Raw genomic sequence first — 17,735 nt, 5'->3', positions numbered from 1 at the left:
GCAGCTGTGACTCAGGCAGGTCAGGGGCAAAGGTTCTCATTTTGATCAGTAAGAACGGGTAAGATTGCTGCTTTTAGAGAGAGAGAGAGAAATGATCAAGTTATTGGAAAAACTTTGTTTTGACACATTTATAGAAATTCTGACTTGTTAAAGTGTGTGCTCGTTAATTAATGTGTTTAAATACTACTGTTAATGCTAATCTTATATATTTTTACATTTTGTCTGTTCGTTAAGGTGTTTAGATCTTTCATTTTCTTTTTATTTTAACCACTGGTATTTCTATGTTCAGTTTCAGCTGCTGTGTGTCCTCTCGTCGAAGCGGCTGGTAACACTGGGTCGTCCCCATGGCGCTGAAGGCTGTTTCTTTATTGCTACTGTGGGAAATCACTTTGCTGATCCACTGTGGTAAGTCGACTGATCCAATTCTGTTCAATCTACTGATCTGAGTTCTCTAATGGAGCTCTTCGGTTTAGCTCAGGACTTCACTCTCAAACCTTTGGCCAAGTTTTGCCTAAAGATTCGTTTTCCTACCTTGTTGTTTCTCTTGGTAACTGATTAATTAACATGCAAATTAATGTTTTTTTTTTTGTAAACTTCACCAGCTGACTGCTCACTTCATTTCATTTGTGTTCCAGTCACGTCTTTGTGTAATGTCACCTGCTCGACGGACTATGAAGAGTCACTGAATTGCTCCTGTTCAGGAATAACCACACATCCCGTCCTGCTGCAAGTCAGCTGCAGGTACGAGTTACAGATCTCCATCTTTAATGTTGATGTTTATTTCCTGTGTGTGGCTTCTTGATCCTACCTGTAGCTCAAAGGGCTCTGGAAACAGTGGAGTCGATTTAAAATGGCTTCGTTTACCTCAGGAGAACACAGCAAGATGCTGAAGAGAAGTTCATGTAAAACTGATCTCATGTTTATTATGAGTGATTGACTGATTTAGTATTAAGCTACTTTATGTGTTGTGGACTGTGTTTTTCTTAAATACAATATATGACTAGAACCAAACTTCTTGGGGATTCCTTGAATTTGACCTTTGGATTATGACTCAGATATGTACCGACCTTTCAGGACATTTTATTGCTAACAACAACACTTCCTGCTCCCTGCTGGACAAACTATATGATGGTCGCACTGTTTCTAAATTACAGCAAAGAACTAAACTAATAACTTTTGTTCCCACTGCCAAGGAGGTTATGGGTTTTCACCCCTGAACGTTTGTTGGTTGGTTTGCTTGTTGTTTAGCAAGATTACACACAAAGGATGTGGTCTATGGTTCAGGGAAGAACCCCTTTAAACTTTGACGTGGATCCGGATCAGTGGGCGGATCCAGGATCAGGCCCATGCAGGGTACAGATATCTATCAGTGTGTGTTATCCGGTGCAGCCTGATTGAATTTAAGGGGCCTTGGTGGAGCTTAGAGCTTTAACGAGGGTTATTCCAGTCACTTAAATAATCCCATTGGTTATTTCTCAAGCAATAGGTTAAATGTTTTCTGTTTCCAACCTTCCTCAAAAATGATTTGATGTTTTCGTCACTACTTATATGTCATGATATAAAGCTAGTAGTAATCTGAATCCATCACAATTCTCTGACTGTCTTGCTCGTAGACCAAGGTTTAATTCATTGGGGAATTGACAGATTAATCTGTAATGAAAGCTCCTGCCTTTTCTGTTGCAGTTGCGATGGAGACGATGTTGTTAGCGGCAGCTGTGAAGTCAAACGGCCTCGGTCCTGGTGCGTGATGAACCCGGAGGATTTCTATATTGCCACAAGCGTCGGGACAGTGTGCACCGCGACTGCCAGTCACCAGGGGGGTCGAGAACAAACGCAGGAGACCCAGTCCTCCAGCTGGAATCTGAGTGAAGTGGGTAAGTTACATTTAAAAACGTGATGTGGCGTTTTCATTACGTCACGTTCTGAACAGATAAGAAGACAAGAACACGGACATTACAAAAAGTCAGACAGACAAACCACGGTCTCTGCGGTGCATCACTTATGACGTGTTCTGAGAAGTTTGATGTTAGTTTCTATCTGTCTTGACACATTCAGATACTTGTGAAGTCAAAAATCATACCACAGCCTATAGATAAAATCAGACCAGCACTAGAATGGCACATACCTCCACCAAGGCCCAACTTCCCCCATTAAGGAACCAAATTTAAATTCACCAGATCCACGGTTTTATTTACACCGCCTCCTAATTGCATTTGTTAACATCAAGAACCATGAATTATTCTCTTGAGAAATCAGGGAAAGTCTTGAAAATTGTGAAAGTTGAAAAAATTAATCCTGGATCTGCCCCCTGATCCGGATCTGCACCATAAAGAGCAGTTGAGCGAAGAAGAGTTAATTGATCTTTGTTCTAGCTAGCTCTCATGGAGATAAGAGCAGGTAGCACCCCCCCCCCCCCCCGCCTGCTTGAGCCGCCATATTCAGGCAAAAGCTAAAAATATCTTCTCTTATTGGCGTGCATGCATTTTCAATTTCACAGTGAAGCCTCAGCCTCCTTCCGACGTTCGAGTGACGAACACCGACGGACTCTACAACATCTCATGGGCCAACCCCAACCTGGACAGGACATGTCTCCAGTACAGGCTGCGCATCAGAGAGAGCAAACACCCGGCAAAGGTTCGAAAGCACAAACAGAAGGAGACACGATGCGGCTGCAGGACGTTTAAATGTTCAAGTTTCTCCCCCTGACGACTCCCATGCCATCTTCCTGACAGGCTCCGGTTCATTCCCTTCTCGTGGACTCCCAGTACATCCGCTGTACCACAGCAAACTCCAGCCGGGTGTCAACTACACGGTGGACGTTCAGGCCAAAATGTGCCATAGCTACTTCCTTCAGGGTCCGTGGAGCGAGTGGAGCGCTGCCGCGGACTGGAGGACGGAAGGAGCTCCTGTGGAGGAGGAAGGTGAATGAACTGAATTCAACCTGGAATCAATCACATCATCAACTTTGTAACGATAAATCATTTCATTGTTTGACTTCGTTTTCTTTCTGTGCATGTGCAGGGATGAATGAATATCCCTGGTTGGCTCTCATCCCCATCGTTACTGTCTTCGGCATCTTTTTGTGGTGTTTCAAGAAACAGTGAGTATTGTACACACTGGAGTGACTTGTGTTGTTTTTTTTGGCCCCTTTTTTTTGGCCCCTTCACAACTTTAAAGGAGACATTCGCTTTCCTCTGGTGTGTTGAATGGGTTTTAATGTTTGTAAGAAAGTTCTGCTTCAAAATAAAAATAGGCTAAAAGATTAAGATTAGATTAAGATTAAGATGCATTCATTAGTCCCAAACACATGCACAGACAAAGGCACACTCATGCAGGTAGGGAAATTTAACTTCTGCTTTTGACCCATCTGGTGCAGGACACACAGAGCAGTGAGCGACCATGTACGGCGCTCGGGGAGCAGATGTTGGGGGAGTAAGGTGCCTTGCTCAGGGGCACTAGACAGGGTAGGGAGACTCTTGGATTTTTGGACAGATCAATCTCGGTTCGTCTTTTGTTGTCTCTCCGTGGAGTCGAACCAGAGACCTTCTCTGCCCATAGTCCAAGTTTCTGCCTCCAGACCACCGCCTCTCCCGAAGAGAGAAGCAGCAGCAATGGACGGTTTGAGGAAAGGGATTTCTGAACATTAGAGCATGAAAACCTTTCTTAAGTAATAACCCAAATTAAAATTGAAAACCTGAATATGAGCAGAACATGTCTACTTTATTAACTTCTTAAGCTGCTTTCCAGAAATTCAGTGGGCCATGTTTCCTCATTTCTCAAACACAGTGAAGCTTCTCATGTTAAAACATCACACATGAGCTCAACATCTTCATTTCTATTTATTCAATCAGGCTTTCCAAGAACTACTACTACAATTCCTGCAACTAGTACTCGGAGAAACCTGCAGATATCATTACATTTGGAAAAGTAGAAGATGTAAATTGTGTTTAACGTTTAATTTCCTTTTAAACTTGCACATCACTGAATCTAAATCAATTGTACAAAAAAAAGAAAGAACTGCAGTTTGAAAGCAGGCTGAGCCTCGAGATCACCAGCCCTTTGTTTTCCTGTAAACGATTAGTATGAGTTCTCACTGCTTCGATCGACACTTTCCGGGCATCGCCTCCCACAAGCAGCTAAACCACGGCAGCATCGTATGTGCACCGTGCACTGCTCTGGCTAAAAGACATAGGAAGTCATGCAGAGCAGTGTCAGAGAAGTGAGAACACCACCGAGAGCACACACAATTACAAGAAGAAGAAGAAGAAGAGCTCACGTATCATGAGATCCGTTCTTCTTTGAGCCATAACGATTTTTCAACTTTGCTTTGGTTCAGTGCATCACTTTATGATTCTTTCTTAAAAACAAATGTCGTTATTCGTAGCAACAAATGCAACGTTTCAGTTTGTGGGGAAGTTATTTTTGCATTTTACTGCATTTAGGTGTTTTACAATGTTGTTTCACCGCAGAGGCAAAGAACGATAGAGCAATGAAGGTGTAGTAGGTGAAATTTCCCATCAAGGTGGTGGTGCTGCTGTCTGTGCAATAGATTGATTTCACTTTGTAAGGCATTGTCCTGAAGTCAGAGAGAAATCATATTGTACAGAGCCACTGAAGATAATTGTTGACGACCTTAAATGCCCCCTGCTGTTTTAAAAACACCAGATGTTTAAATATTAAATAGTTTTAACATGAATATTCAACAATATTCTCGATATACTCCTGAATTATTGAACGTCCTTACAGCAAATAATGTCAGAGTGTCTTCAAATCAACATTGTTTTGGACTGTATTAAGATATTTGCACCTCATACAGACGTCTGACTTTTGACACTGAGTCAGAAATGAAGCGATCACTGCAGATTAACACAGAATTACAAAGTGGCGTCATATAGCGCTGGCAATTTTGACTCATGTTCCAAGCAAACAAAGAGCGACATACGTTCATATTTTCACAGAAATCATATAAATAGGAGAAAAATGGTAAAGGTCAGATGATTTAACAAGAATAAATGTTACTTTTCCTGTGATTCACACCCTGAACCACTCTAAGGTTTTTATTTATTAAATGCTGAGTCATAAAACATTAATGTCTGTATGACTGGTTGTGATTTATAAAGATCTTTAGCCTCTGCACCTTTGAGTTATAAATGTAATTTCTATTTCCTTCCTTCCTCTGAAATCATTTTGTGTCTGTTTCAGCTTTTTGACCAAAGGCCTCAAGGTGGTGACGTTCATCCCCAGAGCAAACGTGTTTTTCGAGCCTCTGTACCACGACCACGGAGGAAACTTCAAGGTAACGGTCCATGTTCTGTATTTATACTTTTCTACGGTTGATGAACACTCACATCCACCAATTCAGATACATTCACACACGCCACCAGCACTTTCTCTATCGTGCATCCCTCCTACACTGTCGGTACAGTAGTCTGGTTTTCAGTCTTCTTGCCCAAGGATGCCTAAAAAGGGTAGATGGAGATCAAACCGGCGACCCTGTGGTTAGAGGACGACCCACTTTGCCCCCTGAGCCACAGCCAAGGAAATAAAGCGAATTAAACTCCAATTGAGTGCAATTTCCAAAGCGGACCAGCAGGTGTCGCTGCCGGGACTGTTCAGCACATCTGGACTGAGCAGACTGCGCGTGAGGGACTTTCCCCTCGCGCACATATGAGGCCTGTGATGTTGAGAGTGACGCTGTGTGCAGGGGCTTCAAGAGGTTTCTCTGTGGTTGGATATTTTCATATGACAGCACAGTGGAAACTTCCCCTGTCTTTTATGTGTCATCGTTTCAGACCTAAAATAAGACTGTTTTCATTTGATACGGCCACAGATTACGATGATATTTTTTTCCACCATTGGTTTATTTCCCCTGATATATGATCTTCCCTCGGTTCGACACCCAAACATACGATTACTGAAACACACCTAAATGTCAAAACAGCCTAAAAATAGTCACATTGACCTTTGCCCCTAAAAGATAAACCACCCGGCTGACAACTTGGAGACAGGTATTGGATTTTAAGCAGCTGAAACTAGATCATATTTTCAGGGTCGAAGATTCAAAGACAAAAAGACTTTAACTCCATGGTTACCAGTTATCTGGCCATTCTCTAGAATCCCACTTATCCTAAACCTGTGATGTGGACAGCTGAACAGAAAGAGCAATAAATATATTTGGCACTAAGTAAATCTAGTATTAGTTTTAATAATGGTACAATATACTCTTAGAGTTTACACTCCAGCTCAGCTCAAATAAACCCAACACCTTCAGTGGGGGATTGATGTGCAGTTACAAAGATTTCCCAGCAGAGTGTGCTACTACAGCAAATAACCTAGAGAGCATTCAGTGTTGTGGGAGGGGAAGAAGTAGAATATGATGAAATACAGAAGAGATCAGAGTCTATAAAAGACTATAAAAGCACACAGTTATATGCAAACATAAAAACAATCTATAGGAGCAAAATATGACGGTGTAAAGAAAAACATGAGATCACAGCGTGAAATGCAAACTATAAAACTTATATATAGTTATATTCGTTTTGGAAGTGCTTTTATTCGAATTATGGCTCGTGCAAGAAAAGTATATGTGAAAGATATAACAAACCTGATATAATAGAAGTTGTGAAGGACATATGTGAATAAAATACTTTCAATAAGAGGTCAAAAGACAATCTGCTGCAAAGGAGTTTAGTTTATGTATTTGATTCTGATGCTGAAGAGTTTCTTTAATAGCAGCATCTGGATTTTCACTGTCATCAAACACTTAAACTGACGACAGTTCATTAAAGTTAAATTGGTAAGTTTATGAAGGACGTGCTCTTAAATTAAACTTGCAGGACACCAGTGTAAAGCTGTGGTTCATCATCCTGAATCTGTGGCATGTGAAACAACAGCACGTCTTCAGTGTCAGGTGCTTTTCTGCAGGTTTGCACTTTGAGTACAAATCGAGTGTTTGCTCTTCAGAACTATCTCATCCGGCGTTGTATTCGTTTTGTACACGGTATCTTCAGGATCACCTCGATAAACTGAGCCCGGCCCTTGCAGGAGTCTTTGGTCTCGTCAGCCTGTGCTATCTGTCTCTCCCTCAGCAAAACCAGAGACGCCTCGACGATGCTGATGATCTTTTTCCAGGAAGTGGTGACGTGAGCATCGAGAGTGTGGTTCATGCTTATCTGGGCATCAGCTTTCTGCGTGTAGGCGAAACCTGGCTGCAGACAATTCACACCTAATAAGCTGCTGTTCACGGCACTGTATCTTATATATCACATATGCTCAGCGTGAAAATGTTTATGTTAGCTCCTTCTTCCTCCAATGAGTCTTAACGTCTAATGGAAAAGATGTCAAAACTTTCCTGCATTATGTGCAAAAATAAGTTGGTGGATAATAATTATGAATAATGCATGTTTTATTGCCATTATGGTGATATCATGTATGATGACGACAGATACTTAAAATGTTTAGATCCTGCTGGAGGTTGTAGAATCCTCAAGTAGTGAATAGCCAGAGGTTCCTGCCTGAGGAGCTGGAGGCGCTGCTGATGGGCGGGGGAACATTTTACCACCGAGCGTTACCTTCTGCCTCCGCTTTCAACCCTGGAGGAGAAGTGGAACGTTTGTGATAAAATCACAAAATAACACCTCAGTCGTCCTGGAAGTTTCCCTTCCCTCACGCACTTCACTTAACCCCTGGTCCCCACCCCACCCCCCCCCTCCTTTCAGAATAAGGCACCTTCCTGCAGTAAATCCTAATTTCAAACATATAAAGTCCTTAATTAACACATTATACCTCCATCCATCCATTCATCCATTATCTATACAACCAGAATTCCTTATATTCCTTTAAACATGCACAGTGGTTCTATAGACTCTGAGTTAATGTCTTCCCTTTGCTCTGTTGCAGGAGTGGGTGAAGCCTATATTCAGCGAGTACGACTACATGATGGACTCTCATGTTCAGCTGATGAACGAGAAGCACTACGACGTCCCTCAGCGGAGCGAGGAGAAGAAGAGCTTCAGAGAGGTCAACGAGGCCAGTAATGGCGGCCACTTCCTCCACGTGCTGCAGCCTCAGAGCAACTTGCTGCCGCCCTTCCTCGGCGACGGCAGCTCGCAGAGCACCGGCCACTCCGCCGGACACGTCTCCATCCACACGGTGACCCTGTCCGGAGAGGAGTACGAGGAGGAAGTCATGTCGCAGAGCTCCGTGAACACCCTCGCCAGCTACCGAGATGGAGAAAGCTTCGGGTCGTTTGAAGAGGTCGACAGCGAGCATGCTGGGTACGATTCAGAGGGACCTCAGCTGGATGGGCAAAGCGCGATTTCACCGGAGTATGAAAACAAAATATCCATCGAGTTATCAGAGGTTGGAAAGATAAACTTTCAGCCACGTGCTGAGTTCAACGAGCCGGAGAGGATTTCCCTCGACTCCTTCACCTCCAACGAGCAGTCGGAGGACGGCTACCCTCGGGTGGACCTGGACACCATCGACAGCGGCTTCGCAGAGTGCAGCAGCCCCGGGGCCTCGGACACAGCGGAGCACATGGACTCCGACTTATTTCAGGAGCAAAAAAACTCCAACTCAAACTACGTGAGGCAGTGGATGATATGTAACATTATTCAGGAGGACGCCAGCAACTCAGACTGTGAACTGCGTGAAGCACAGTGATGATTGTCTTTCATCACTGCATTGCATTCAGCTGCGTTTATGCAGGACTGTGACTTCGATGCAACACTTTTCCCTTTTCACAGACACAGTTTGGAGTTCTGTGGGTCGTGCATTTAAAACATGGACGTCGTTGTCGGTATTTTCTTTTGTTTTATAATCGTTATTTGTGTTTGAATATGGTTTGAAAATGGTCTTTCCCTTCATGTCTCTTGCGGTGAGTTTCTCAAATGCTCATTCAATGCATCAGTCCATTAATGGGTCGTAAAAAAAGCAATGAGCATCTGTAACTATTTGCATGGGACCCTCCGGACCTCTTAGACACTGCAACACAGGATCAAAACTCTGCATTCAAGCTTTGTGCATAATATCTTTGTCACTCTGTCTCTGCTCTTCATGTTCTCAGGCTTCTTCATGCACCAATGCGTGCTGCCTTATCAAGATGTCTGATAGCGTTCCTGTCAAGGGCCATTATCTGTCATCACTGCAACCACCCGTCCTGTTTTGTGCAATGTCCCTCATCTCTAAAAACAATGATTATTTCGCAGGTGTATTTTTTATATCAGTTCTCCTCTTTCACCAAATGTTCTATTCGTGTGGTACATGCACAGCTACGGAGGTGCAACTGCTGGAGCTGGAAAAAGATTCTAAAAAGACTAAACTTATGAAACTATGATGTTTTTGAGTAATTCATGGCTGTTGATGAGGCTTCTGCAGGCAACTGATATGAGTGTGTAATTTAGTTCAGCTTTATTGAATTTAAGGGAATTGTTTGGCTTTTGCAGTTGTAACAGATCTAGTCAGCGCCATTCTAATTTGTTGGTTTGTTGCTTTCGTTATTAGCAGGACAATGCTTAAATGAATTTCATCTCAATTTGGTGGAGGGGTGGGACCTGGGCTTTTTAATGAATCCATTACATTTTGGTGCAGATGTGGATTAGGGGGAATTAGAGATCTGCACTCTATTATTCTAATTCTGTTTTCTCTGTCTTAAATTCCATGTAAATATTAAGTTGGATTTGAATGTTGTGGTGTTTGTTTCTCCTTCGTGCTCTGTGCGCTCCGTCTGTGCCTGCAGATGTCAAAATAAAAGAAAGAATCCTGATTAGAGAAGCTGATGCACATTCTTCCAGTCAAGATTTATTAATAATTCATCTCAACAAAAATGACAATGAAGAAAAGCATGAAAAAATGATCCAGAAATGACACCAAAAAAAACAAAAAAAAAACTGAGGTTTCACTTCCTGTGATGCAACTGATAATAAATTGAACCTCGGTTCATCTCATTCAGTAAGTGAGCCACCAGCAGCACCAGGGCAGCCCCTCAGGTAACACCACATTTCCACTCTCTACCATCATGACAATTATACAGATTTTTTGGTCTTGTTCTAGAAGATTAACTTAATAAATTGTTATATTTCACTTTATTTGACTTTTGATTCTTGTTACTGTTGACTGGAATGATAAATGTGTTGAATTACAGTAGAGGTGGACACAACTCGAGATGAATTGCAAAGTGATGTTTTACTCTTGTATGACAGACTTGTACATGGAGACATGAAGTGTCCCCAGCTCCTGTTCGTGTGCTGGTGCTCCAGCATCCTCGCTGTGAGCAGCTGCCTCACAGGTAAGGCTCAGCTCTCTGGACACTGACATGATAAAACCAGGCGTCTCACAGCAGATCTCAACTCATGCTTATTTGTGCGATCACCTTCTCCCCATTTAACTGTGCAGAGCTAATTTCACTTGGATCCTACGTCCTGCGTGGTCGACAAACCACAGAGCAGACGGGAAATGTTTGAAATGTCAAGTTGTTATTCACGTCTTCATTTACTCAAGCACAGTGATTTGAGTAAATGTTGAGCAATCCCCCGACTGTGAGGTAGAAATCATTTTACTACCCCACAGTCGGGGGTTTACTCATCATTTGTCAAATGTTATGGAGTCCAGGTCTCACCCCTCCACCAAATTTCGTGGAAATTAATTGAAGCATTTACCTTTAAAAGCCCCCGACTCATCATTTACTAAACTCCCTGTGCTTGAGTTTTTCCTTTTTATGAAACGTTATTCTTCCACACTTGAAATAAACATGGTCATATTATCTCTACTTGAGTAAATGCAAGTGCTTGCTTTGAAAGTAGTAAAAATACTTGCAGAGTGTAGCCTATTTCTCAATGCACTTAAGTGAGGTAACTAAGTAAATGTACTTTGTTACATCCCACTACTGGGTATAAGTAATTATGTCCAAATCTACATGATATTCTCTCCCTCATTTGAAGTTTATGGAAACTCCTGTGTGAGTGCCTACTGGAGAGAAATCGCATGTGAGTTGAACATCACCGGTGATCCTGTGGCACCGTCCAACACCACCTACAGCCTGAAGTTCACACAGACCCGGTAACTGCACTTCTTCCACATTCATATTTATAAGTTAATGAAAATGTTGAATTCTTAATGTTTGTGTTCATGCTATAAACAAACATGTTAATGGTGGTTTTATTTTTTATTTTTAGGGGAGGCCATGAAATATCCACTTGTCCACTCATCTTCAAGAAACACACTTACAGTTGTGTCTGCACGGTACTAAAGACGAAAAGAACTTTCGGCCAAAGTCATCAGTTCAACGTGGAACTGTATAAGAACTCCAGCTGCCTTTCACTCATCAAGGGATTTATACCTTATGAACACAGTGAGTAGGATTTTATTGTACTTCAAATAGACCGTATGTGACTTTGTGACCTTGTGTGACATGTGTGTGTGTGCATGCATGCAGTGGTGTGTATTTGATATCTGGGGACTGACACATGCACATGCGACACACGCACACAAGTATGCAGAAAGCCTTTATTTTACCATTTTGCACTAGACTTATCTCTAAACATGTCATAATTGTTCTCTGTATAGTTATACATGCAAAATGTTCTTCTGTACTTTTACAATTTAATTGTGCCTGGTTATAATGACAATAAAGATTTTTCTATGTAAAGACCTTCTGCACTAAATCCATAATGTTTGTTGGACATAGTTTTAAAACTATTGGACTCACATTATCTCAGCTACTCAACCACTTTTGAATCCATTAGATCCACATCTGGATTTAGATCCACCTCAATGTGCCCACACTCATAGATGTTAGTTCCCTATGTGGGATTTCTTGCATTATTTTGAATCTGTTTAGAAGTTTTTGCGTTATTCTGCTTACAAACAAACAAATGGACATAAACACAAGCTCCTTGCGGAGACAATAGTACATTGTAGGATTATGACAAGTATTATTCAGGAGGGATACTCAGCAGCACATTTTAGGCAGTATCTTTGTACTGTACATAGTAGACAGATTTCTATGTATGTAAATATTATTCGATCACTGTTTGTGATCAGTTCAGCTGACACCCCCGGATAAAGTTGATGTCGAACAAACAGCAGAGGTTTTCAACATCACCTGGAAAAGCATGTATGAAGGCCATTGGTACATTGGCAATTACCTCGAATACGAAGTCCTCCTGGAGAAATCTCCCAACGGTGAGAGCAAGGTGAGATCCACTGTCCCAAACAGACAAACTGAGACGCCCTGTTTCGCTGCAGACCTAAGATTTGACAACGTTCTGATTGTTTCCCCAGAAACTTCCCACCCGTGAGAAGTTTTTATCAGTTCCACGGATACAACTTGAAGCCCATGCTACATATTGCACTCGAGTGAGGTCCACTGTCTTTGAATTGCCAGAGTTTACCACAAATTGGAGTAAATGGGGTCCACAGATGTGCTGGAGAAACGGAGTGCAAGAAGGTAAAATCAAACTTTTTCTTTTGTCTTCATGGCACTGACTATGAATGATGCATGTAAATGTATTGATAAACATCAGAAGTCTGCTTCCTCTAGTGTTGTACTCATGTGTGGGTCTCTGAGTTATTGTGTATCTCAGGTATTACATATATTGAGATATACAGTTACTATAGTATGAAAGACATGAGTCAGTCTCAAAGAACAAAACCCACTCTACTGCTTTTGTGGAATAACCATGAAAACCCCCTTAATGTCAGTTCCACTGTAACCCCTGACTCACTAATGCTGAATTGTTTCAGACTCTCTCTCAGAACAAGAAAACATCATGATAACTTTGACCAAATTTCTGGTCCCGGTGTGCGTGGTTGTGGGAGTTCTGGTATTTGTGTTCCACAGCCCCGCTGCAAGGTAAATCATGTGCACTTAAAAAAAAATTCAGCTCTATCACAACCAATGCTCTCTGATCTGGATGATGATTTGTAAACTTTTCTTTGATTGACAGATTGAGGATTAAAACTCTGTCCCACACGCCGTCGCCCGCTCCTTTCTTTCAACCCCTGTTTCAGCAACATGAAGGAAACCTGAAGGTGAGGTGGTCGAGCAGGCTCCTCCCACACAGGGCTGCACAGACGCTTTACTACAGTGGAAGAACATTGATTGACAAAATTACATATGAGGATAGAATTTAATACAGGGAAACAATCAAGGCATCCAAACAGCTAGAATGGAATTCAGTTGAATACATACCTGCAAATATCCATCCCCTGAATAGACCAGATTAGTTTTAAAGGTCAATGTATTATGCTGTGTAACATTTGAAAATAAGTCATGCAGCTGTTTCCAGCCTTATGATTCCTCCTGTCCATGTATGTACAGGAATGGCTCTCACCACAAGGTAAATGTGAACTACCGTACAAAACCGACGAGATCTTGATAAACGATGCTGTGACCGTTGAACCGAAACCCAGAACCGAGGACCCGGAGGAGAACCAGGACGTCCACATCACTGCAGTGACACAACTCATATTCCCTCAATGTCCAACCTCCTACGTCGGCTTACCTGGGATGCAGGTGGCGCCCCAGCCGATAACCACGGTCCATCCTGCAGGGGACACTTCTTACACCCGGCTCCCCGGCTCTGTCTGGGGTTGCAGCATGGGGCAAGTGCAGGTGACGCCGCCGCCGCCTCAGCACGTCTTCGAGAGCAGCTGCGCCGACTCTGGTTGCAGCTGCGACGAACTGACCCCAAGCCCAGAGTGCAGTTTACCAAACAGTCCAGTCGAGGCCAGTTCGCCTCCACGTTACTGTAAGGATTACTGCATCCTCAACAAAACATCAGAGGGCGTGGTTCCTGTTCTAGTGTCCAGATGAAAGAGGTGCACAGATATTCCATCTGATTCCCAGTACGAGGACGAGAGCTCAAAATGTTGAAACCTGTTCCCTGGTGGCACGGACCACAGCGGCTGGTCATTTGAGGAGAGGGTCAGAATCAGGCCTTTATGCATATGGCCAAACTATTTTGTATTTGCCTTGTTTGTATTTTATGTCCAGTTAAACTCGTTGGGCATTCCTTCCACATTGAAGCTGATAACTCTGACCTCTGACGTCTTGTCCGGGGGGGAGCCTAGGGTTTATAGAGCAAGGATGACAGTAGGCAAAAGTTGGGCCAACCTCACAAGTGTGGAATCAACACCGATACTCAGCGTCGACTCACCAGACCATCAGCCACATCTGCTGTGGGAGCCCACTGGTCCCAGTTGCTTTGAGCCCTGAAGGAGACAAACAACTGGTGTGATTAGATATGATGATTTTTTGGGGCATGAGAAAAATACTTTTAGATAATTGCCGGGTCGTCCTCGACATTCCTATTATTGAAATGTTGATGAAAGCTACGAGTGTTTTTCTTGGGGGGGAGCAAAAGGCACTGCTCTTAAAATAAAGGGGATGAATCAAGTGCTCCTGATGTTCTGTACAGTTTTTCCATAAGAGGATCAATAAAGAGCATTTCAATCACGTGAATGTTTCTCTATTAAACTCTGTTTGTTCTCAACCATTTCTTGTATACACGTTTAAAAGTTAAAATGATGTAAATGAAAATAAAAAGTTGTCTCTGCTCTGAAACCTAGGTTTGGATTTTCTGATCTTTTACATCATACTTTTATTGTATTTCCTCAGGACAGCAAAATGTATGGAGACAATTGAATTTATTAATTCATATTTATTATTTCAAATCTACATTTTTCTCATTTGGACTTTTACACATCCTGGTTCACACTCCATTCCGGCTGGTGGCGGTATTGCACCGTAACGGTTTTTTGTTTTTACCAACTTCTTTAAAACCCCGAGAAGAAGCAGCGAGAGAGGAGCAGATATCAGCAGACGTGACTCTCACTGTGTGTGCGTGCACGTGTGTGTGCATGTGTGTTTGCGTGTGTGTGTGTGTGTGTGTGTGTGTGTGTTACAGCTGCAAACATCTGGACTCCAAACCCAAGCTGTGGCTCATTTCACTGTGACATTCTTTCACAGTCAGTGAGAGCAGAGCAGGAGTCTGGAGTCCCAGCCTGTGGTGGGTCAGACCAGGAGGAGGAGGTGCAAAGGAGGCAGCCTGGAGTCCCAGCCTGTGGTGGGTCAGACCAGGAGGAGGAGGTGCAAAGGAGGCAGCCTGGAGTCCCAGCCTGTGGTGGGTCAGACCAGGAGGAGGAGGTGCAGAGGAGGCAGCCTGGAGTCCCAGCCTGTGGTGGGTCAGACCAGGAGGAGGAGGTGCAGAGGAGGCAGCCTGGAGTCAGAGCCTGTGGTGGGTCAGACCAGGAGGAGGAGGTGCAGAGGAGGCAGCCTGGAGTCCCAGCCTGTGGTGGGTCAGACCAGGAGGAGGAGGTGCAGAGTGACTCCTCCTCAAACAGTTATACACTATATGTCACTCTGTCCTTGTTTATGTGCTGGATGTTGTGTCTCTGCTGCAGCTTATGGTTAGAAAACTTTGTGCTCATCCTACCTGGTTTATCTGCAGTGAAGATTTTTATAGAAGTTTTTTATTAAAATGTAACTACATTGTCTGTATTATCAATTCATGTGTGTGGTTTATATGTTTGAATGATTCCCTCCACTGATGCTATTTTTCATACATTACATGTGGACTTTGTCAGAGGTCTGTTAAGCAGCCGACACAATCTTCAGACCCAAGTTCACAACTTTTCAAAATTTAAGCTCTGATATTCAGCTGAATATGAAGCATAGCCGCAACAAAATGAAACTTTTAGTCAAATTAGCCTAACAGGAAGTGATGTTGTCAGTCCAATATGGTGATTACAAATAATCAAATCATCAAAATGATCCTGTGGTGAGTTTGACCCAGTTTGACCCAGTTTGACCTTCCACCGCCGACCAGAGACACGCCCCCACTGACTAATACAGAGCGCTGGTTGTCTGTTTATTCAATTTGTATTAATTTTGAACATATCATTGCACTTCCATGGACCATTAACAAAACATTTAATTATTAACACGGTTCACAAAAAAATCCGTTCCACATTCAGACAGACAGGCGTGCGTCGGTGGAATTAAGTAGCTGAGTTGACACATCTCCACCCACTTATCACTGTCTTCATTTATCTGTTCATCAGGTGCGGGTGGAGCAACAACCACTCACCTTTCCCTGAACTGCCATGACACAGCAGAGGCCTTTCCCCACCAACATGCCCAGAATGGAGCCCACTCATTGGAGGGTGAAGCAGCGGCTGGATGCATCACCTCCGGGATAAAAGAGGAGCCCTCCGACCTGGAGCCGGTCATTAAATGGGAGGTGTGTGAGGGGAGTGTGCTGGACCAGCAGGAGGCTGATGGAGCTGAACATCAGCGTCAGGAAACAGCTGCATTGAAACGTAAGCTGCTGTCGTAGTAGAACAGGTCCCAGTGGCTGCAATGAACACTGCGATGATTTCAGATTTATATTTTACATTTAATTCAACAACGGTTACAACACATACACTTTACATGAGTTTAGGATTGATAAATAAATATATAATACACATCATAATCCAACATGAACACTATGATATATATTCAGTATTCACACATATACACACATGCCTAGAACAATGTCCTACCAGAGTGCTCAAAACCACCTCTGTGGCATTTCCTGCTACAGAAGGTGTCTCCAAGACCACAATTTACCGTGACGACACACACACGCACGCACAAGTTGTGTCTCCATGACTTGAGAGGACATTAAGTTGACAAATTGACTTACACTGATTTCCTGGGTACTTGCTCAAACAGTAGGAACTACTTTTTCAGAGACAATTTGATCTCAAAGTAAGTGAACAAGATGAAAACATGTGACCATATAGTGGATTTTTTTTTTTTTTTATCCCTGATTTAACAATATGCAGATTACCTCTTTCAGACACGCGGGTTGAATTTGTGGCAAATTCTCGGATGAACAAGCCGACGACATCAGAAGAGGAAGACGGACCTGCTGACAATCTGAAAAGGAGATGGGGGTATAGAGTTCTCAATCCTAAAAAACATTGTACATATATATGCAATTGATTTACAGTGAGAATTATGTTTGAAGGTTTTATAATGGGCTCAGAGGGAAACCAGTCAAACGTCATCGACCCACTTTCAAACTCTATATTTTGAATCCAGGGAAAGAAACGAATGCCGCCAACTCGAGATGGAGGAAGAGGTTGTTGTTGTGAAGAAACCCTGTGTGACTTATTCACCTGCCCGAAAAGCAGCTGCTCTGAATGACAATCTGGGCGAAATCGGCTCAACACAGCTACACTGGCAGAGCAGCAACAGCTCAACAACTTCAGAGTCACATGCACAAGAGCCGCTAGCATGTCAGCAGCCGACATACATCACAATGACAACCCCACAACCTACATGCGACCGTAAGAGCTGAAAATGCATTATCATTAGTTATTCTAAGAAGAAGTCAAGTTTATTTATGAAACGGATTTAAAACAACCAGAGGTGACGAAATAAAAAAACATGAGAAGAAGAACGCCTCAGCCTCTTACCCCAATAACAATAATCAATAAAAAGTGGTCTTGTTCCGGTCAACGCTGTAATTTATTTTTGTGTTTGATCTTTTGTTTTATTTTTTAAGCAATACTTCTTGAGGTCCTTGTTTCACTGGAGACCATCAAGCAACAGAACACAACTGTCCTTCAAATACTGCAGTCGGGAACATCCCCCGGAGCGCCGCTCTCTGAACCTCCAGATGTCGGCACGCTTCCCCTTCCGCTCCAGTCGGTGCAGGACCTGAGATGTTTGGAACAGAGGC

The 17,735-nt window shown here is 42.9% G+C and overlaps 2 protein-coding genes across 2 annotated transcripts; both read left to right on the top strand.

Annotated features, from left to right (window-relative positions):
* Positions 1-9,204, top strand: il21r.1 (interleukin 21 receptor, tandem duplicate 1). Its single transcript, XM_062400261.1, is given in 10 exon segments — positions 1-58; positions 290-405; positions 636-741; positions 1,684-1,874; positions 2,498-2,634; positions 2,733-2,772; positions 2,775-2,921; positions 3,022-3,100; positions 5,203-5,296; positions 7,900-9,204. Coding segments are annotated over 9 exon segments (1,620 nt in total). The 5' UTR covers positions 1-58; positions 290-344; the 3' UTR covers positions 8,665-9,204.
* Positions 9,205-12,059: 2,855 nt separating this feature from the next.
* LOC133965616 (interleukin-9 receptor-like) lies at positions 12,060-14,554 on the top strand. Its single transcript, XM_062400262.1, has 5 exons — positions 12,060-12,194; positions 12,283-12,448; positions 12,745-12,853; positions 12,948-13,032; positions 13,322-14,554. The coding sequence occupies exons 1-5, from the start codon at positions 12,114-12,116 to the stop codon at positions 13,814-13,816; spliced, it is 936 nt and encodes a 311-aa protein (XP_062256246.1). The 5' UTR covers positions 12,060-12,113; the 3' UTR covers positions 13,817-14,554.
* Positions 14,555-17,735: the final 3,181 nt, after the last annotated feature.

The sequence above is a fragment of the Platichthys flesus genome, chromosome 11 (assembly GCF_949316205.1).
Source record: "Platichthys flesus chromosome 11, fPlaFle2.1, whole genome shotgun sequence".
NCBI classification, from domain to species: Eukaryota; Metazoa; Chordata; class Actinopteri; order Pleuronectiformes; family Pleuronectidae; genus Platichthys; species Platichthys flesus.
Note: the sequence above shows the minus strand (reverse complement) of the source record. Positions and strands in the feature narration are given on the sequence as shown.